The sequence below is a fragment of the Bombus affinis genome, chromosome 11 (assembly GCF_024516045.1).
Source record: "Bombus affinis isolate iyBomAffi1 chromosome 11, iyBomAffi1.2, whole genome shotgun sequence".
NCBI classification, from domain to species: Eukaryota; Metazoa; Arthropoda; class Insecta; order Hymenoptera; family Apidae; genus Bombus; species Bombus affinis.
The window spans coordinates 4,529,042-4,552,630 of NC_066354.1; the positions used below are offsets into that span (position 1 = coordinate 4,529,042).

Consider the following 23,589-nt stretch of genomic DNA (forward strand, 5'->3'; position numbering starts at 1 on the left):
TATATATACATTTCATATATTAAAAAATTGTATTGTTTTATATATGAACCTATAAAATATTTGTAATATATTTTGTATTTCGAAGATTTGGGATAAATTAGAGTTATGTTTGGTTTACATAAGAGATCAAATTAGATTTGATTGACACTATATCTCAAAATCATTGAATTCTTGAAATAATCTGTTTTATAAATAATTATCAAACTTTTTTCACGAAATTATGTGGAATTCCTTGAAATCAATCATCATAATTTTATTGTGCAATAAAATGTACATTCCATCGCAGAAATGTGTACAATCAGTACGATGTCAGAGAAATCTTTGGATAACGAATTTCAGTTACAGGGGAATAACGCATTAAGACAATTCCGAATGACGTTTCTACGAGAAAAAAAAGATTGCCTAACGTGTTCATATGAATGCAAATACATAATTTCATTTTTTCTCTACTCAATTACTACCTGTCCTATATTGCTACAAATTCTATAAACGTTCTTACAGAATTGCAATTTCATAATACAGGATTGTACAGCATCGTAATTTTATGAAAAATTTCAGAAATTCTATTCGTTATTCGAGGAGCCGCAAAATGGCGCTACAAAATTCTAGTTGCCATAAATACCTCAACGATGTCCCCGTTAGACTAATAATTCGAAATAATTGCAATCTTTTTTTTTTTCCTTCGCTGTTTAATTCACATGAACAAGAAAGTATCTACGCGATTCTATTTTTTGGCAAAAAGTTTGAATCAGAGAGTAACATATAGTATTCCTCTCAATGTTGTATAAAATAATAATTGTATGTATATATATAGATATATATATATTAACTCTGTTTTACATCGATATAGAAGTGACGAATTGTAAACTCGTACCTTTTGTACATATCCTCCATTTTTAAATAGTTGAAAAATAAAGTGTAAGACACTCTCATACAAGTAAAGAGATGCGGTAAAATTGGTATAATGCAGATTATCTTGCGTAAACAATTAAATATCTTTAAATGTTTTTTAGTATTTTTTTCTTTTTTTATACACATAGACTTAGATTTGATCGTCAATTTGTAAAAAGAAAAAGTAACAAACAAATTGGAAAGATCAAAATAACTTGTTTTTAGTAATATAAATTCAAGCTCTCAATGTTACTAACAGAACAACCATTCGCATTGTTATCTCTTATGGAAATGTTTCAATGACTCTTTTCAACGATTCTCACAGCTTATCATTGTTAAATTTAATTCTGAAGATGTTACAAGCGTAATTATCCAGTAAGAAAAATAGTTTGGTGCTGTGCTAATAATGTTAACAGCAATTTGTATATTTGTAACATAAATAATAGCGAGCGATTGTTATAATGATACTAATAAAGATAGTTAATTAAGTACAATGTTTAAATACGATTTGTAAAAGCATTCTTACGCAAGACTGTAATAAGTTCATTTTTTCCCTCTTCTTTGTATGTATGTATATATATGTATAATACGCACATATATATAGACCAATATTTTTCATTCTTTTTCGTTCAATAATATAGCGATACAATGTTTCGCAGAGAATAATTTTCCCGTTCAATGACTCCAACGTCATTCACGTACTTAACAATTTATGTACAATACATATACACACTGCTTTTCTTCTCTCAATCTACTTCGTTATAAATTAGTGAAAAAATAATGCTGCTTTGGCCATGGTCTGCGTATCGGTAATTATTATTTACCTACAACTTCGTTGCTAAATACCTACACATTCGAATGCGATTCTTCTGATAATCCTCAAAATGGTCAAAAAACTCGAAATGTATATTTATTACAATCTCAACACCTGAATACCATATTGAATATATTCACCACAATATAATATAATTTCTCTCCTAAAATTCCGTTTATATATTTAATTGCGACGAATGGTATTAATACTTTGATTATTATCACTGTGTACAAGATGAATTCTTTCTGAAGCAAACAAATTCACATTCTGTTTTTGCTCTGTATACTTCCAATACTTTTCTCAATTTCATTTCATTTCAATTCTCTTCTGTTTTATCTTCTCAAATATTCTTTCAGTTTTATTATTGTTACTCAGAAATAACACGTTTTGACACAGTATTTAAAATACTTCTATTTTACGTATTGTAAAGCACCAAGTATGTGTACCTATGGTATGACAACAAAAACTATTCATGTGAATTTTCATTCTACGTTTCATTCATCTTAAACAATTCTCTTGTGTGTTTGATGTGTTACAAGAAGAGCTCTGGTTGTCAAATTTGATTACACAAAACGTATGTGGAATGCTTTAACCATCCATGGAGACATATTGAAAATTTCATTCAAATTATGGACAATGAATACCATATAGAAACGATTATTTGTATGGAATGTAACGAATGAACAGATTTTTTAAAAGACTCCATTAAATTATTGTCCTTCGACAATGCAAGCCGAAATCGGACCAACATCAAACGAATGAAGTTATAACTTATTACAGTATCTAAGAGACATGACATTGATTAGTAAAACTTTGCTGTTAAAAAATAACATTTGATTCTTATTTCAACACTCATATAGACGCGTCCTGTGATTATGGTAATCATGTTCGTCCTTTTATCACCTCATTACATTACAAGAAATAAAATAATTCTTTTTATGAAGGCATGTATATATATATAACATCGAGGAGCTCATTATCTTTGAAATAAATTAAGATAGAAGCTTTAATCGATATTAATTATTTAAGCTTACCTATTCAAGTACAAGGATAAACTGATCTTAAGAAAGTACTGTACAATGAAAATAGCTGTCATGTGACTCTAATGTATATAACAAATATTTAGTTACTATTGTATTACCTATGATCTGTTAAATCTTCTCATATATTTACGTTCCAATAAATTAATATTCACGTTGCAACAAATAAACAACGATCTGTACATTTAATATAAAAATTAAACCTAAGGACGGAAAACAGAAAACGCTAAGACTAATCGGATATTTGACGCCCACTGTTTAAAAATTGTTCTTTCTTCATTTTAAAGATGGTGGATCATTGAATCTACCATTACATCGCTTATGCATCTACTACCTTTCAATGCACAGAAATTGTGGGCTAGTTATTTTATGTTATTGTAACATATAGCATCTTAAAGAATTCTTTTAGATAATAATATCTAGGATATGCCCAAACAACCATTTGTGCAAAAAATGTTTTTTTCTTTATGGTATTAGTACAAAACTTCTTATTTATATCTTGGACTATCTGGAGGCGTGGGTTGAGTGTTTGCTCTCTGTTTCGGTCCAGTTTTGAACGACATCTTTTTTACGGGTCTGGGAGATATTCCATGAAGTGCTGTGCTTTCTGGAGTATCATTACTAAACCATACCCTGCTTCCATCAGAAACTGGAAATAAAATTTAAAAAGTTGTTTTGATTGGAGTTGTGCACTTTCAATTAGATATCATGTAGGAAATAAATACATGTATTATAATAATTGCAATGACAGTCTTTGTCATGTATGCATATGTATTAATGGCAAAAATTTACGTGCAATTTGCTAAAAAAAAAAAGTAATATATAATTAAAAATTAGTCTATGCTAATTATGCATATAGAATTATGTAAAAAAATTCTATTTTTATTTTTTATTTATATGTAAACAAAATTTTATAAAATGAAGTTAGAAAATTTAAGTGTTGAATTGTTTGCATTATTTTTATGAAGTGACATATTTTACATTTAACTTTTAAGTTGTGATAGAGACATGACTGCCTACATTTACAAATAGGCACATTTATTTACAACTATATGAGTTGCAGACAACTACTTGCAATGTGCAATACTATACATACATATATTGTCTTAAAACTATTTCAAGTTATAGATGCTTTTATAAATTTATATTCATTAATATTAACAACTATAATACAAAAAAAATTTAAGAAAAAAGTTTACTATGTATCATTTATTTAGAAAAGTATATGCATAGTATTGTACAGTATTTTCAATCTATAAAGCACCATTAATAAAATGACATGTAATATGACATGAATGTTTTAAAGTATGTCTTGAGCTATGTCTAATATGCATGTAAAAAGGAGATTTTACCTCTGAATAGATTGTGTAAGACTGTTAAACAAAAATATAGTTAAGAGACACGTGAATATTAAATAAATAATAGTTGGAATATATTTATCTTCAGCCTCGTTTCTTTTTTTTTTAGAGGAAAGAAGGTATGTATATATATATATACTTTTTTGTAAATGTTAGCAAAATGTGTAATGTCATCATAAATCATAAAAGTGTCTATATAAATTTACTATTATTTTTTTATGTAAGTAAAGATAGATTGGAGTTCACTGGATGAAACTTAAAAATGGTGTATAAGTTTGCATAATTATCAACATATTATAACATATAAATTCACTACCAGGTAATCTATCAAAAGAGAGAAATAAACAGGATACACTTTATAGAGACGAAAAAACATTGGAAAAACAGCAAAGAAAAAAATAAATAAATTATAATACTACCTTGTTGGGTGGTGTTACAAGGTGGGTGGGGGTTAGTGGACTGAATTAGTCACCTCTATTCGCGCGGTTATCACTGCTCGCTGCCGAAGAACTTCGCAGTCCCGATCGGCCCTGATGTGAATCTATAAGCGCTGCTGCGAGGTTTGACGATGCTGTGGATTGCACGCTTGTTGTAGATCCTGACAGTGTGATATCGATAAAAATAATAATAATAACTGATACCTAAACTTGTGCAAAATCTATTAAAAATAGTTTAATTTCTATAGGTCGCTCACAGCTTCTATGGAAAACGAATAAAAATAATCCATTTCATAATTGCTATAAAACAAGAACTATGTACAGAATTTAATTGCAACTATTTCGAAATCAAAGAAGAAAATGGTAAAAAGTTAAAAAAGATTTTGTTCTTTTCTTACTAACATATACAAACTAACCAGATACTGAAGAAGTCCCACTAAACGGACTTGGCGGCTGTACTGGTGAATATACATTGGCTGTAAATTCTTCAAATGTAGTAGCTTCCTTGTGATTCCTCATAACAGTATCGATAGACCTCGCTCTCTCTTCATAACTAAAGTATTTCGTATTAATCAAGAAGTACAATTATTAAACAGAAATAATCAAAATGGTACACTTACTAATGTTGATATAATGTAAGTGTTGATCGTTTTGCCCTACTTGCTGCCAATGCTGTTGTCCTCACTAACCCAGGTAAAACTTTATCTTCAACGATACACTCATCAAACAAGGGTCCAAAAAACGGAATTTCTGGTTTTCGAGAAATTTGGATTCTATATAATTTATTATGTAACGGATAAATTACTATTAAAACATCACAAAATTCAGTTGGTATAATATCCCGACGATAATCTCTCCAATGTTCTGACCAAACTATGTGAATCTCATCGTTACCGAGATGCCGTGTCTGAAATAATTTTACTTTAAGTCTCTCATCTTAATATACTTCTTTCGTGAATAATTAACACTTACTTTTTGCAACAAACTTTCGGGACTATCAGAAGGCATTCTTGTTGCTACATGAAAAAGGATTTCAGTGAAAGATGTTGCAAAATAAGGTGCTGTAACACCAGATGCTTTTCCAGGTACAAGGCCTCCAAGAAAGCCTGTATGTGATTCAAGTTCGACCTCCCAAGCCAATCTAGCAATAAAGCTTTCATATTCTTTGCTAGCAGTGACATTACTTAATATGGAGTTTTTGTCTTCTTGTCCCTGACTGACATAAATTACGGCTATTTTATGCGTTTCTCTAGATCGTTGACTATCGAGATTTCGTAATTCGCGTAAAAGTTTTTCGTTTTTGGATAATAAATGCAATTTTCTACGTTGTTCCCAACCGGATAAACCCAAGTGCGAAAACAAAAGACGGCAGTGATGAAACGGTGCTGGAGGTGGACGACACGATGGTGGGCTTATTGCTGACGCACACATGCTAGAAAAGATATTCCAATGATATGAATAAATTTAATATTATATCTTTTAATATAGCATACCTAATGTGCTGACTCCAATTATTGATATGCTCTTGCTCAGCGTTTCTCTGGTTGAGAATTGTGGCAATGGTTTCACTCTCAAGATATTGACCTTGTGGTGGATTAGCAGGCGCATTAAGTGCAATTTCTGGATTAGTTAATACTTCCGGACTTGTATGTCCTATGTATTGTAAGAGCTAAAAATAAAAATATAAAGTTAATATAAAATGAGTATTAATGGTACAGATTAATGTTTTAAAGTACTAAAGTACTACATCATCTAAATTGTCCATATCACTTGCGGCATTTGCAAATGTAGGCAATATATGTGGCTCACGATGTCTTATCGTATGTCGAGGTGTACATGTTTGAGATGTTATAACACTGCTCAAATCGTCTCCATGTACTTTTGCTTTCCATTCAACTAAAAATGTTAATGAATATTATAACTAAAGATATTTAATATATAATAAAATTGAAATATTAACGAATAATTTTATTACCATGTTTTGTAAATGCAATCGGCACATCGTCTTCAACAAACGGTTGACTGTATAAAATAGAGCTATCCCAGGATGCTTTCCCTGCTAAATCTCGCAATAATACCCTGACTAATGATGGCGCTGTTGTTAATCCAGCTGTAACACCTCCGCCGGGTGCATCTAATGCTGCCAATTCAACAAGTGACATTATTACAGAATTTGACAACATCAACAATTGTATATTTGGTGCATGAAAAATTGCAGAAGATAGCTCATCCCCATCGATTCCTGGTACATCATCTAATTCAACAACTAACGAAGATAAACGTGCAGCTCCAATACCCATTGGAAAATGTCCCAAATGATTTATTAAATGCATCATTACCTAAGAAGAAATATTGAAATTTAAATTTAAGTCTATAAGAAAAAATATTTCAATGATATCCTACCATCTTTGCTGCTAACTGAACGGATTGAGTATTGCCTCGACGGGGTGATTTTGCGCAAATATCGTCAGCTAAGTTATCTAAAGTAATATCAGGATCAAAATCATCATCTTCATCCTCATGACTTTTATTTGTTTGTGATACATCTTTATCGATTGTATCTTGTACTATGTTATCCAAAACCTGCAATATTTTTAGTATGTTTTGATGTTATATGTTTATCATGAATATTTCAATTTATGTTAAAAAAAAAAATTGTTGATAATGTTACTAACCGTAAATAAAGTCATTAACAAAGGTTTTCCTTGAAAAACACGTAATAGAACGGAAGGACCAAGGTGCATAGCCCATTCGCCCAAACAAAATAACATTGATATCGTCAAAGGACCGCGTCTTTCTCGAGTGCTCATATATCCAAGTGTTTCCGATAAAATCTAAAGTATACGAGTAAAATGATTATTTATATACCAATTAAACTTCAAAATATAGTAAATTTTGATTTGATGGCAAAACTTACTTGAATTATTTTACATGGCACATTTGGATACAGCTCCAGTAGAATATCTGCTTTATCACATAACAACAAAAGAGAATCGCATGCCACTTGAGCAACAGTAGCATGAGTGGCCTATAAGATAAGAAAGAAAAATTGTTAACTAAAATATCGTATTTATATTATATTTTAATCTTTATCTATGATTTCATTCTAATTAGTTTTATAGGGATAGCATGGAACAGTTAATCGGTAACATATAAAATAGGATAGTTGTCGTTCTTTGATGTTAGGATTCCCTTCCCCCAAGTTGATTTAATTTATTATAAAAATCTGATCTTTTTTCTTAAAGATTCTAAGTATTATCTTTCCATGGGTTGACAAATTTCGGGGAAAGAAGAAAGCAAAATATTTAACCCACATCTATGAACCACTGTAATATGTAAGATATAATAAGATTAAAAACATCGAAATATCACTAGACGTTTTACACACACAACCGTGCAATACACCATGCAATGGCGATGACACCCTTAAACAGACACGAAGACATCAGTCAACAGGTAAATACTGTAACAACACGTAATGAGGAGTCCAAAAAGTTAGTTGATCTAAGAAAAACTACCTGATCCATTAGTGGATAACAGATACCAGCTCTGCGACGTTCTGCTCCCTGCATCCGCTGTCAATCAGACTTAGTGAAAGAGACACTGAATTTCTCACTACTATTATTACATATCTACTACGTTTAACAGTACATTACACTGTGTTTACTACTTAACTAAAAACTATAACCCAAATAAAGAAATATTAAATAACTATAAGATAGTTACATATATTTTATAGCATGCAGACTATCTTACACGTCAAAGAAAATTAACACAGGAATTATTTTTGATTTAGAATCGTTTACCCACAATAAATTCGACAAACTTACTTTAAGTGCTAAAAGAAGAACCGTAACAGCTTCTGGGATTCGTGGATGTTGATTTTTGTAGCACAATTCTCTGTATACAAACATAGCAATGCTGGAAACAGCTACGCATCTTGCAATGCCGGTTGGTTCGCGTCTACAACTTCTCAAAAGTATCATAATTATATGTTCCTAGAATAAAACAATTTTTATTAAGGTATTTTCGATAAATTACCGTCAAATAAATAACTGTTACATTTTGATACCTTTGCATCTGGACATGTCATGGTTACAATATCGTTCGCAGTAGGTTGCAATACAGGTAATTTAACTGTAGTAGCTGGTAAAGATAGTAACGATCCGATAATCGAAACAGCCTCAGTTCTTGGTGCCTATAATTTACAATTTAGTTTATAATGTACAATTTAATAATGCTATTAATAAATTACCGTGAAATCTTTGTAATACCTGAATATCCTGATTGCTCAATATTACATTAGCAGCATGAATATAATCCAAGATTAAAAGACTAGATCCAGGAAGATTCAAACTGAACAACCTAGGACCAGTATACTTGACCAATACATGTAACACTTTGTTATCATTACTAACGATACCGCTATGAACCGCGCGATAAAAAAGAGTTAAATGCTGTTTTGGCAAATTAATATCTTGTGGTTGAACTGTTAGAAGACAGATCAAACGGTATGCTGCCAATTTGCCAACTTCATATTGACTAGGAAGTTGTATTGCCTAGAAAATAATTACATTAATAATAGTAATGTAAACATAATATCAAAGTAACAAATTAATATTGACCTTGAAACACCATGGAGCAATGACTGTAAGTGGAGGTATAAGTTCTGGAGCTGGAGGAGTCGCTTGGTTGTCACCAGACACACCTTGATTCAAGCGAATCTAAACGATATACGAAATGTTAATAACAATATAAAACGTAATATAATATAATGCAATATAATGCAATGTAAAACATATTATTATTATGACAAAATAGGAAACATCATACTTTCAGAAGTGTTTGTGTAAGCTGAACAAGGTAATCCATAACTTGTCCATGAAGGGTAGGGTCTTGAATATTATTTACATCCCCTAATGCTGATAACATACGACGCCATAATACGACCGCAACGTCGGGTAACCATCCGCGAACTCCACCACCTGCCATAACAGATCTCCTTTCTGATGCATCATTCGTATCTGCAAATTGATGATACAATCACAAAATTACTATAGTTACTAATTATTCGTGATCACAGAATTACATGAAACAAACTCTTAATAAAGTTAAAATACTTTTGAGAAGTTTTCTCGTCGATTGAAACGAAACTCAAAATTTATTAGTAACTAAACAGAAACGTATTAGGAACGTATGGAAATATGCAATATACTGCTAGATTTATTTCAGAAGTATATCAAATTCTGTCTTATAAAAAGAAGCTATTTCTCGTATACATAGTTTCGTTAATTTACAAAAAGATAAGCAAAGCACGTTGGATGGAATAATGCATTATTATTATTATCATTATTAAAGTAATAAAATATTCCATTGTTAGTTCTATATTTATGATTTTCTGTGCGATAAATAAAAAAAAAAACAAACATAAGAAATAATTTTAAATCATAAGAATGATCACACGTTGTTATGCAATTAAAAATGATGTTCTCATATCTTGATGCAAATGTTAAACAGCAGCAAACGATATACTTACCGATACTACTGCCGTCAATGTTTTCTATCTGTATCGGACTGTCTTTGTTACTGTCGACTCCGCTGCTCGGTGTTGGAGAAGGACAACGTGGTGATGGTGGTTCGCTATCGACTATTACAATGCTATCCAAAGATTTAGCACGCCTGTTCGGTAACATTTTCCGACCAGTTGTCGACGACGAAGTAGTACCGTTTGACAGTAGTCGTGCCATATCTTGCTCTATCGATAGGGGGAGTACTGCGCGTGTGGAAATTTGTTTACACTTAATACACAAATAAGCCACAACCACTAAGAGAATTGTTTATACCGGATCAATTTAAATAGAGCTTTATCGTCTAAAATTAGGAGAAAGCACGAATAAAAAGGATATTGCGAATGAGAGGCGTATTAAAAGAATAAAAAGAGATGTATGAAGAGAGACAAGTGTCTGGTCGACGCCAGAGTAGTTATTTTTAACTAAGTGTCAGCGACAAAGCAAAAAAGTAAGAGACAAAGTTATAAATAAATTGCACGTATTATCAGCAACATAGATGGCACTACCAAATGAGAAAGATTATCCAACTAAAATTTAAGAGGAAGAACCTTGAGACTCGATATTTGGCAGGCCACACTTACCAGGTATACCACTGTGTACAGTATGTGTGCGATTTCTATGAAGTTTTGTACGTGCTTTTCCATTGTATATCGTGTTATCGCTTGCACTACGAGGAAGTGGTCGTACCTTCCTTAAGTCTCGCATCGGGTGGTCTGTTAACAATAAATATTTAGTTTCTTTCGAAATGATAAATTAAATGTTAGAAATAAGAAATCATATAAAAATTTCTTACCTGAAACATTTTCTTTAGATACGGTATTATTATCTTGATCGACACTTCCTTTGCGTGGTGGTTGAACACTTCCGGTTGAAGCAGCCCGGCTTCCAACACCACGACGCTTTTTAGTTTTTTGTTCACTCAATCTATCTAATGGCAAATCATTTAAATCCAAATTATACACATGCCTGGCAAGCACCCTTGTTAAAGTATCCAGTGTTTTCTATAAAGTAATAATAAAATATTAAATAATATAAATGTTAAATTTCTCATAATATGTATGCAGAACACGACTTTTAACTTAACTTACCGCCCATTCTCGAATTAACTCTTCCCACTGTGTTAAAGATGTCAACACTTCCAGGAACTGATCCCATAATTGTGTAGAAATAACAACATTTAAATTAGCTTTAATCCATGTAACGATTAAAGTCTGAAATATGGCAGGAGCAAGTTTACCGCCAATGCTTTCTTGAATCTTGCGCCGAGAAGATTTTTCATTTAAAACAAGTGATGTTATTTGTAGTAATACTCTAGTAAATATGTATACAATAAAATTAATATTACAAATTTACGAAATAAAATGTTGTTACTTAAAAAGAAAACTATGATTTTGAAGGTATTTACCTAAGCAACTGTTCCCAAGTACCCGGTTCTAATCGAGAATTCATTACAACATATCGATATACATTCAAAACTCTTTTGCAACTATCGGTCTGTTCTTCCAGTAATGATAAAGATGCATTCGGTCCAGAATTCTCTAAGAAGAAGACGTTGGAAGCTTGTGTAATGAACACTTGCAAAACATTTTGTAGCCCCGCTCTTATAAATAAATTTTCTCTGTGTATAGCACCGAGGTAAGAATCATTTCTCAATCTTGTTTGACGATAACTTTCCGAAGGACTTTTATCGATATCATTTAAATCTTTTTTCGGATATTCTTCGAAATCCCTTTCCTTATGACTATCCAATGGTTCTAACATGAATGGTGGTAATTCCTAATTAAGAATATAAAAATAAGTAAATATCACTGGCCATATTATTATAGTGTTAAAAAATTATAAATTAAAACTTTACATTCATTTGGATCCAATCTTTATAAACAGCTATAGCTTTTCTTATAGCGCCAGCATGATTAAAGTCTAACAAAAATGCTTGTCTGTATAGCTCGTGTACGAAATTTACGTTATCCCTGTTTCCATACAGAACATCCCTAACAAGAGTAACTGCTGAAACACTACTATCTTCTTGATTTTGATTCTCTTGTTGAGACACAGTTGATTCGGGAGATAATAAAGTTGAGTCAGCACTATTTTGTGTAACGGAAACTCGACGAAGCTCTGGTTCCGTATTTTCTTCATTTGGAGTTGTGCTAAAATAGAAATTTTTTTAGTCATAATTTATCTAAAATCATTATAATGTTCATCAAAAATACTAAACTATTTGTAACAAAATACCTATGCGAAAGATGTGCGACACGAGCATCTTTTCTAGCAATATGGGTAAAACTAGCGATCCACTTAATCAAAGCAACTTTACATAATACATAATTATCCTGACTCTGATTCGTTGGTTTTCGCATCGTAGGCAACTCCAAATTCGGTTTGTACAACGAAAAATTTTCATCAAACTCAGGACAAATATGACGAAGATACGTAGTTTTAAAACGTTCTAATAAAAATTGAAAAGTCTTGTGCTGTCTTGAAGATTTATCTCTCCATTCTATCTTTACAACCTGTAAACGAAATAAATAATAGTTTTCTTAGTACATTTTTTGGTAATATCAAGTTGCATTGTTTCAAAATATGTAAATATACCTGAGTAACCATAAATTCAAGTAATGCTTCTAAAAATCGAACAGTCTCATTATCAAGAGGCTTTTCCCCACTTTGTGGGGGTAAAATAGGTCCACTGTCAACTGGAGTGACAGGACACTGATTTGAACCATTATCATGAAAAGTACTTTGTGACAACTGTGTATCATAAAATTCCTTCTTATCTTTATCATCACAACCAATAACTTTGACAAGTTTATCTTTCTTTCCATCTATCTTACGTTCAGACTTATAAGGAGATGGTTGTTGCGGTGGAAATCCTGGTATCAAGCTTGCAAACATTTGGTGAATGTGATCAGGAGCATTTTCACCAAGTGCTTGATACCACAAAATAAAGTATCTAAAACCAATTTAATACACACTATATAAAAGCACAAAACTTCTTACATAACAACATCACTAAGTATATGTTTACCTTATAGCTTCTCTTCTGAGTTTCCAACTATTACCAGGATGTAAAAGCTTTTGTAAAATCCTTGCTAGACTATGACATTGCCATCTTCTATTAAGAAGCTCAGGGAGAAGTGTTAAGACTTTTTCCAAGAGTTGCAACACCTGTTCCAATTCCTCTCTGTGTGCTTTATGCACTATAAACGAAATATTTATTAAATGTACAATATTCGGCCAGCTAACATTTGCTTAATATTTCATGGATGAAAAAAAAAAAGAGAAAGAAGAAAGCATTAGTTCTATAGAGCCCTTGTGTATATACCAATTACAATGATATTATACTTGTGTAAGATTAGATGTAATGGTCAGATTAATGGAACGCAGACTGCAACATGCAAGGAATATACACTCTGTCATCTGTCTATTACTCACCAATGTGGAAGGAAAGTTCTGGCAGCAAAATAGAAAAACAAGCAAATAGTAAAATAATGATAATATTAGCATTTTGCAGATATTACACATAATTATGAGTTAATATTTTTAATACAGTTATAGTTTTATAAATAAAACTATATGATTTGGTCGACAGAAATTGCAGTCACATCTACGTTACAATGCAAGGCAGTTATGATGTATATTGTTAAAATATGAAATATAGTATACATGGAACAGCAAATATTTTTACCTCGTTGTCGCAGATTTGTTTCAGCTGATACAAAACAATCATACAGAATAAAATAGACATGACTGAAGTTGCCTTCAAAAAACCCCTTTGCTTCATCAGTATCCACATTTTCTATAAAATAATAATAGTAATAATTAATATATAGTAAAGTATATATTAATTATTATTACATAATTTTTTAATTTACTAAAAAAATCATTATTTTGTATTAAAAAGTGAACAAAGAGTTTCCTTAAAAATTTTTTTTACAATACTAATTATAAAATTTACAACAACAATAAATTTAGAAATGCTAGAAGACAATTATCCTTAATAAATAATTATTGTAGCTAAAGATCAAAAATTACAGCTACTTTTCTTTCACAAGAGGTTTGGTTTATAGTTTATAGGGAGAGCTGTGAACCTCTATTACATCACCACTGGTCTTGTACATTTACACTTATATAGTAGAACCTTTTTCCTTCTATGTTCTCATATCACCACTGTCAATATTATTCTTCTTGATATAAGTACAATTGTAAAATTATAAAATGTTATATAGTTCTATTTTATTCAATAAAAAAAATTAAATTATACAAATTACATAAAAATATAATAGAAAGCATTTATATTTTCTGCAAGTTGGAGTAAATATTTATTTTTATCACAGAATAAATGCAAAATTACATTTTAAAAATAGGGAATTATGTGTATAAGAAATAAAAAAAATAATAGCACTGTTCTTGATGTCAACTTGTATAATTCTTTTTCTAATAATCATTTATGTATTCTCAATAACGTCCTAACTCATAAACAACCTACAGAAGTTTTTATTGGTTGATGATTATACATTTAAGCACATAATATTATCTATGTATAATAATAATGTAACATTAGCTAAAATTGGAGGCCACGATAGGTTGGTTACTGTGGTCATGCGGTTTGGTGATTAGATACTACTACTTAACACAGCACCATCACATTATAACTACATACAAGCTAAATTATTTTCTTTTTAAAAAATATTATACAGTAAGATTTAATAATCTTCAATGATTTATTAATATATTTTAAAACATGAAATTATATAAACCTTCTCTGATATCATTTTAAAATATACAATAATCAATACATTTATTCAAAATTATTTATTTAATTTTTACTTTTATAACATACAAAATTAAAGAGAACAAATCACATTATTAAAAAAAGAGCAAAGATGTTACAACAGTTGGTAGCAAAAGCTGTACAAAATAAGAAGGAGAAAAATGAAAAATTATTTGACATTATTTTCGGGAGGAAAAATTCCAGAAGTTCTACGACAGCATTAAAACCATCTCGGTACTGGTGTGTAGGCGGCAAATACTAACAAAATTGCCGCCCCTCTCCTTTAACTATCGTCGTATTCATTAACTGGCAACTCCTCGTTCATGATTAATTTTCACAACGAATTAACGTTAGCTGATTCATACAGCAATAAGAAAGAACGGTTACAGTAATGAAACGTAGGCTCACCTAGTACAATTTTAAGATGCTTGAACCGAGTCGCGCTATCCTTTTTAACATCCTGAATCTTCAGTGTTGACTTTTTGACGTCTACATGAAGTTTTTTGCTGAACATGGTTCAATGCGAGCCGCCGGCGGCCGCGACGGCAAAAACTATCATCGAGGGTGTACAAAGTGGTGCTCATGGATACAGACCGACTAACTTCGCACTGTCACCATGTCAGCAACTCGAAAAAGACAGCCCCTTTTATCACAGTTCGGCGTCAAATTTCCCGAGCGCACACACCTCCGATCAGATGTACGTGGCAGCCATCTTGACATCCTCGGCGCGCACTGCTCATAACCTGTCGGGGCAATGACATCATCGCGCTCGTACGGTTAATTTATTTTTCCTTTTCTCTTAATTTTCAACCCACGCGAAACTGCACCTACACGCTCGATCATATTTCATCCAAGTATCTAATTATCAATTTTTCGTCGATTGAACCTTCTAACGAATGATATTTTTTGAGGACGCGCTTTTACTTGCGAAATGTCGAAACTACATTTTTTTAAAAGCTGCCGCTCTTGTTCTGTTTTACCATAGTATGGTAATATTAGTTATTGGCAGTACGATCTTTCATTTTTGTATTATTGATAAATTATTATTAAAATGTTTAATATAATATAATATCTGTGAATATAAAAAGTACACGAACTTGGAAATTTGGTATTTTTGGTTACAAGTTTATATTATCGACTTAGCTGCAATGGTAACATTAAGTGTTACTAGATATCCCATTCACATGTCTACATGCAGCTAGTAATATTTCTTAAAAGGAAGTGACGTATTTACCTATGAGAAAAATCGGCGGAATATTTAAATATGACACAAAACACGAAGATTTGTATAGAATTGACATTTGATAAAAAGATAAGTTATAGTCAGCAAATCAAAGTGAAGAATTTTTGGAAGTTTATGACAGAAACGAGGCCGTTTGAACCTTACCGAATAATATCAGGTATAATTGTAAAAATTGTTAGGTACACATTGTTTTATCCTTTTGGCGAATTGGTTGGTAAAATATAAATGATAGCGAAGAATGTTAAAAATGTGAAAGATTAAGTATGGCTGTTGAACCATTTCAATTTTCCATACATATTTAACTATAATTGTCGAAATGTAATCTCTAAAATACAAATGTAATGAAAATTTGCAGATAAAAAGTTGGTAAAGAAAGAAGATCGAGAATCTTTCAAATGTAAAAGAAAATGGTACAGTCAGTTAAAAATCTTCAAAGAACATGGACTAGACAAAGCAGCACTTGCAGCGAGTGAAGAGTGTAAACTTTGTCACTACCATGCTAATTACACGTAAGCACAAACGACGAAAGCCTGATTAAAATCAAAGATTGTTATCTTACCTGTTTCAAACAGGAGTTCAGAAATTTGTGATTCAGTGGAAGAGACATACGACGACCTGTTAAATGACATGGAAGCTTTTGACAGAAGATCAGATAATAAAACGAGCACCGCATCAACAGCGAAGAAATCTTCCACACTCCTTCAATATATATAAATATCACCCTTAACGTTCATATTTCAGATAGAAGAAAATCAAACTGTCGATACATGCTTTCGTTTTTAACCTTAATAATTCGAATTGATCGCCATATGTAACATGTGAATAACCAAATCGCAGAGAAATCTTGATTAAAGATATCAATAATGCATCACATACGCGGAGAACTTCGTTCGTTTCCGACTGTCCGATAGATTTGGAAATTGGAACAAGATAGAATATATATGAGCAAGATATTACACACTGGCCGAGGTTCCGAGCAGTATCGAATTTCTGTGGTGCAGAAGGTCGACGTTGTTCGGTTCGAGTAAGGTGCTCTGCTACGGGAGCCATGAATGGGCTCGAGGATGCTGAATCCTTGCACAACATCTGGCCCTCCGAGCCTCCCGCGTTACCTTCTTATTGTTAGTTCATCGTGCATCCAAAAACTCGTACCGGATGACCGCGCACCGCCCCATCGATAAACATAACCAAAAAAAGTATCTAATTTGTATATTACCATCTACTAGCTAATAGCTGCGACTCTTTTCACTTACTATACGACTGTATTTTTTAGGTCCCAAAAATATGAATTTTTATGGATAAGTTTAGAATATAGTGAATAGTACTTTAGAAAATTTAAAACTCTTATATCTATTAAAAAATGAGGTTAGAAATTTGAAAATAGTCTTCGCTTTCAAATGTTATAAAGAATATTAATTCCATGAAAATATGTGCACCATAATAAGTACTTAGGAAGGAAAAGTGTGAAGTAAAAATAATAAAGCGTTATGTGACACTTGTAACACTTGAGAAAGTGCGGAAACAACGTCAGTTTTTGGATATAATGGGAATTCTTTGCGAATAGCGATGTCATTTTTACGAGCAGACCTATTTTAATTGTTTAAATAAGGTTTCACAGTGTATACCGTTACAGCCGGAAATGAACGGATATTATAACCAAATTTATTAAGGGAATCTCGTTGCGGCATTTTCATTCTCACATTGTTATACAAACTGTATCGTAATGTTAATCAAAATACAATCATAATTAATTTACATCCATACGATTCGATTTATTCAGGTGTTGTGTTTTAATAGACACATGTCTAATAAACACGCAGCTTATTCAATTGAACAACAACGATCTCTTGATTTTATCTAACTAATAATAAAAGTTAGCCGTTGTAGTCGATTAATTTCGCGATGAAATGCCTCGTCTCTCTTCAATAAATAGTTAACATTAATGATCGTTCAACCTCGTACAATTTCTCACCTTTAATTGATCTTCTTTCTCTATTTATTCCTACATATCGTTAATCTTTTATTTTATTTACCGCAAAATTGGGCAATTTTTTTTTTAATTTCTAGGTCAGTTAAAAATGATGGAAATGGAGGTTAATACGGCTCACAAAAACAAAATAAAATAATTTTGCAAACAAAGTGGAAAGAACTGAAAAATTTAGGAAGTAGCAGCAGTTTAAATAGTTTTGTTGCCAGAGGAATGAAAAGATTGTCCAACTTGAAATGCAAATCGTAAGTATTCAAGTCAATTACAGTAGTAAATGACTTTTTCAATCTTCAAAGCAAGTCTTTAAACGCAAATGAAGCACATTTTACCGATAGCCTTCGATTTCACGCCTCGTAGTCCTTCGTACTGGAACATGAAAGTAAAACAACGAAAACCTGAAGCAGACGGGAAAATAAATTTCTTCGATACTTATTCAAATTCTCAGCTCCCGTATCCGCTTTTAACATGCAACGTTGCTCGATAGCTAAATAAACATCCACAACAACAATACAAAATAACCAAACAAACGATTCGGAAAGAAAGGAGAAAAGCTATAGAAACTACAAATAGGAAACAAAAAGAGAAAGTAGACGAAACTGAAAAATTTAACAGATCCCTCGTGCATAACCAATGAAAATAGCAAGTTATAAGTTCTCGACGATAGAACTCTTTTTTTCAAAATTTTACAGTTTTGATTGTCAAATAGAATAATTAAATAATTTGTAACTTGCGAAATCCAGTTTTATTATCAAATTCGTTATTACGAGAGAATCTAATAAAATAGATTTCGTTTCTTCAATTCTACCCACAAGAACATGAATTAGACATCCGCAGTCTACTGGTAATATTATACAGTTCAATAACGCAAGAGGGTTGAACGTTGAACCTGACAAACAATGAAAAAAGGCAAGGCAGAGACGGCCAGGAAGATATAGAAAGTGAGCAAAATGTTGGAGGCTATCGACAAGATCCGCGTCGCCTCCATCCGGACATCGGCGTGCGTTATTTTCATCGAGCGCACACGGAGGAGACAATGAGGGTAAAAATAGAGAAGAACCACGGTAGAACTCTGGACAAAAGAGAGTAGCACCATGGGGAACCCTACCTCTTCACGAGGACACAGAGAGGGGATACCCGTTAACGGAGATTCGACGAAGCAGAGATGTTTAATCGGTGTTGGCCCGCATCAGGTTGATCGAGGACCCCCCAGCTATGGCTGTTCGACGACGATGAGGAGGATGGTGAAGACGATGACGACGATGAGGAGAACGAGAACGAGAACGAGGACGAGGACGATGACGAGGACGAGGACGTGGAACCTTCGATCATCGGGGTAAAGGGAGAGACAGCAAGAGGGATCGAGGAGAGGAGGACATTGGGGAGGGAGGGGGGCGTAAGCGGAACCAGGGTGGGTAACAGGGGAGAGAGAGGCTGCGCCGTGCCGATGAAGCGAACAATGGAGGCGGGATGCTCATTTGTCTGCGGGCATTGTTGTTCACCCGGCCGGAAACACGAGCTCCGTGCTCTCCTTTCTCTCTCCCTCTCTCAGCAGTCCACTACTCCTCTTCGTCACTCCTCCTTTCGAACCGTTTCGTTCTACTCGCCCCATACTACCCCCCCTCTTAACGATAGACAGATTTTCCGATCGTTCGCGGACGTTACGATGCTACCAATGGTATCTGTAATTTTGATGTTGTTCCATGCGAGTATTATACATGGAAAGCTTATCCGAAACTGACTTTGGTAGAGGATTGAGGGATGTGAGGTTGTTTGGTGGCTTGACAGGGTTGGTTGGTTGGTTTTTCAGGGATGGTATTAGGAGGTTTAGATAAGGAGATGAATGATTTGATTTGAGATTTTAATGGTTTGATATAATTGGGCTAGTGCGGAGGTAAGGTGACTACTTTTAGAGATACCTTTTAGTAACATTGATATATGTTCTTTTGTATTGGGAAATGGAGATTAGAGGGTGATAATTCTGATAATACGAAAGTGGGATTCTCTTAATGAAGGAAATATAAAACGGTTTGACTATAAGAAGTTATCCGTGACACTAAAACTACCAAGTCAGTCAATGACTGTCCACACGACTGAGTTTTTTGACGGTACATTGAGTTTTTTTTTCAACTTACTAAAAACATGCGTGTTTTTGCTAATATTAATATTCACTTGTAGGCCAGAAGTATGATTAAGTACATATATTATTGGTCGAATTCTAATGATCTGGGTATCACATACTGAGATACATATTAAAGTAACTCTAGTATTAGTACATTTCCTATTAAAAAACCCACTAAAGTCCACTCAACGTACGTTACAAAAAAACGTTAAATGAAAGACTTCTAAAAGCTCCAATCTCTATCAATGCCAACAAACCCAACCAACTCAACCAACCCAAACCCGATCAAAGAAATATCTCTCTCTGTGTGTCTGTCTCTCTCTCTATCATCCTATGCTCAAGATCTATCGCCGTCTTCCCGAAAAGCAAGCGTTGCCACTTTGAAGAAATCGAAAAAACCGGCGACGCGATCGACGAGGGATCGACGAGGCAGCTTGTGTTCGAGAGGAGCGCTTGTAGTTTACATCGGTTGTCCACCGACGTGGAGACGGTAGCCATTTTGAAGGTAGATGGGCCCAGTTTCGTGGCTTCTCCTCCTACATACATACACACATACACATATAAATCTATATAAAAGATATATATATACGTGATATGTGTAAAAGAATATATATATATATACTCGTATACATATAGGTATATAAGCAGCAGGCGAGGTACGTACGGTGGAACGGCCCGAAAAGAGGAGAAGAACGGTGAACGCGAAACGAGGCTAACGCAGGGTGGCTTCTGGCTCATTGGGCAGACGTACAAATTCGTCGCGACGTATCCGTGGATTACGTGAGGGCCTGGCACACTCGTTGGTCCCCGAACTTCGGTACCATTTCTCCGGGAGAATGCCACGCACAGAGGGACACGTCCCCGGCCTTATCTTCGACATCGGCCTGAAGCTTCCTTCTTAACGGCTGACCGGACACGAGCTACGCGCGCGTACGCGATGCGCCTTGTCCAACCGCCTCTTCTTTCTTTCTTTCTTTCTTACTCATTTGTTTATTTTCTTGCTTGCTTCGTGTGCTCGCCTTCGTGCACGTGGATATTATTGTCCTCCACCCACGTTACCTCCGGGTGTTTGGAAGGGTTTTGTGAGCTGATGAGTAAATTTTAGGGATCCGTTGAGTCAAAGGAAGCTCACAGTATCTAGGAAGAAATTTGGAGAAATCGTGTCTTTATAGAATCGTTATATCATCGAATACGTATAATAAGAGCGTTTTAATAACTTTTTACTCTTTCCTATTTACTTGTTTATTTGCTGTTCAATGTGATATAGATCTTTCTGTTTAATTGACATATTTGATGTTTTACCGGAAGGACATATACATATCGTAAAGCTATGTAATAAATAATTCTCCTAATATCCTATCAAGAATACAATATAATCTAGATTTCGGTTATTGAAGAATTTACAAGGTTTTATTGACAGACGAAGCTCAGCTGTTTCGTTAGAAATTTAGCTTTCTCTGCAACTTGATAGAGAAATAATTCCAAGAAGATTCGCATTTAGTTCTTGGTATTTCCTACTTATCATTAATTATTTCATAGTCATTTTCTCGGTTACGTCTTAGTCTTGCAGTGTAATATGGTACTTTCCTACGTTTCATACAGAATAATTACAGTTATCAGCAATCTTGCGAACAGGTATTTCCTGATATTAAGTCTCGTTATTTACGCTACCATCCTTTAACTTTTTAACTTACAGAGAAGGAATATCATCAGTGTTACCTCACGCACCATCGATAATTCTCCCATGGTGTTAGAACGCCACGCAGAAATCGATCGTGGCTACTTCATAAATATTAAAATCGTCCGAATTCCAATTAATCGTTGAAATTGACTCGTTGTTATTACATCAATTATATCATCCTTGATCTTAATCTGAACGATCGATCATCCGCTGTATAGTATGTCAGCAATTAACACCGACAATTTTCCTGGTTCAAAACGCGAAATAAGTAATTGTTCGCTCGTTTGGGAAAATTTCGTCCAACTATGCCAGGGAATGAGACTCGCACGGCGCGCGTACGAGCGAATTAATTAAACGTGTGCACGCATTGCAGCCTGCAACTCGATGCTCGCCGCATCTACGTATAACGTTGCGATATGTAGCCAACCAATAGAGTGCAACATTGTACACCATGCCTATCCCAGGCTATAAAGTGTCGATCGGTGATCGATCGTGCTACATCGGATACCTGTACACCTTGGAACGGTAACCGGAAAGGAAAACTGGAAAATTTCGGTGTGGTTTCGCTTGATAATTATGCCGTTCGTGCGTCAACCAAATTTAGTCTATATTCTAATTCGTATTTTGAGATGGTATGCAACCATGTCGACCTCAAAGTATCGAAATATTTCTTTTTGCTTTTTTTTTTTAAGTTTCATACGCATAGAATACTATGATAAAAGAGTATTTTGAAATTTTAAGAAACGGCGAAGTTATAATGATGAATACGAGTATATTCTTATATTTTAGCCGATTAACTTCAAACTTTAAAGGCGTTCTCGAAATTTTGCTTTTCGATTTTCCACCCAATAGATACCCGAAACTCTTCATCCGATTAACTTGAAATTTTTGCACGGTATTCTGTGTAATATTATCTAGTAGATAGCGTACAATTTTAGTTATACCTTAATTTTTATAAATGTTTAAAGTCGATTTCCTTCAGCGGAAAATAAAATTTTAGTCTTAAGAAAGACGTCGTTTTCTTATTTTTCCTATTTTCCAAAATTATGGAAAAATTGTATGCTACGTTGAAGATAGTATATTTCTGTATAAGTTCGCACAAAAATTTTGTATCTTCTACCATCCAATCACATTTGCCGTTTGATGCAAGCAAATAAGATTCTGCTGGATACGGAGTCAGATAATATTGTGCCATTCTGCCATTTTGTAATTTTATGTAATTAGAAAAATATGAACACAGAGTTAAGATGTTGCTTAAAGATTTCTATAAAAATCTTGATTCTTTATCAAATATTTGTAGGTGAAAGAAAATGTTAGATTTACCTTATTTATTTAGACATCTCTCCGAGGTTCCATAACACCTTAACTACTTAATTTATTTTACCAGGATCCTGTTGCAGAATTAATATTAATATTATTAACGAAGGACTACACTAAATACTCACGAGGTATTAATACAGACGACCTTGTCTGTACTCTTAATATTATTAATAACTATGGATGTTTGAAAACGAAATAAATGGGATTTTACAGATAAATCTGATAAATTGCAAAAGTTGAAAATTGTGATTCGCCAATTTACTAATATTATTCGTTGATAGATGATCGTGCAAAATGTTAAACTGAAACGATTGATAAGAAATGAATGTAATGTCAAATTTGCAAACTTTGCTTA

General features: G+C 33.2%; 1 protein-coding gene and 1 long non-coding RNA gene across 11 annotated transcripts; one reads left to right on the forward strand and one right to left on the reverse strand.

The window, feature by feature from the left end:
* Nucleotides 1-232: 232 nt before the first annotated feature.
* LOC126922181 (probable Rho GTPase-activating protein CG5521) lies at nt 233-15,627 on the reverse strand. 10 transcript variants are annotated; one of them, XM_050734516.1, is made up of 29 exons: nt 15,293-15,627; nt 13,799-13,909; nt 13,546-13,563; nt 13,139-13,310; nt 12,706-13,063; nt 12,346-12,623; nt 11,966-12,260; nt 11,516-11,886; nt 11,199-11,421; nt 10,904-11,111; nt 10,692-10,823; nt 10,077-10,313; nt 9,374-9,564; nt 9,166-9,264; nt 8,815-9,099; nt 8,613-8,738; nt 8,371-8,538; nt 7,458-7,568; nt 7,216-7,374; nt 6,944-7,123; nt 6,516-6,879; nt 6,288-6,436; nt 6,034-6,209; nt 5,513-5,972; nt 5,161-5,447; nt 4,957-5,093; nt 4,576-4,674; nt 4,098-4,118; nt 233-3,394 (listed from the first exon to the last, which is right to left on the reverse strand). In XM_050734516.1, exons 1-29 carry the CDS (start codon nt 15,396-15,398, stop codon nt 3,234-3,236), a joined length of 5,682 nt encoding a protein of 1,893 aa, XP_050590473.1. In that variant the 5' UTR covers nt 15,399-15,627; the 3' UTR covers nt 233-3,233. The 10 variants fall into 10 exon arrangements, 9 of the variants coding, with proteins under 9 accessions (XP_050590473.1, XP_050590469.1, XP_050590470.1 ...); XM_050734512.1 differs by having other exon boundaries at nt 4,576-4,701; XR_007712670.1 differs by having other exon boundaries at nt 3,287-3,394; nt 4,523-4,701.
* Nucleotides 15,628-16,296: 669 nt separating this feature from the next.
* On the forward strand, nt 16,297-22,924 carry LOC126922186 (uncharacterized). Its single transcript, XR_007712671.1, has 4 exons — nt 16,297-16,636; nt 16,700-17,323; nt 18,195-18,359; nt 20,870-22,924. It is a non-coding gene; the product is annotated as an uncharacterized LOC126922186 (long non-coding RNA).
* Nucleotides 22,925-23,589: the final 665 nt, after the last annotated feature.

Bases quoted from the DNA above. Each gene is read 5' to 3' on its own strand.
- LOC126922181 (XM_050734512.1), bottom strand. From the start codon at position 15,398: ATGTTCAGCAAAAAACTTCATGTAGACGTCAAAAAGTCAACACTGAAG. The intron at 9,100-9,165 runs GTCAATATTAAT...ATTATTTTCTAG, and splicing joins TTGCTCCATGGTGTTTCAAG to GCAATACAACTTCCTAGTCA. The intron at 7,124-7,215 runs GTTAGTAACATT...AAAATATTGCAG, and splicing joins TGTTAATGACTTTATTTACG to GTTTTGGATAACATAGTACA.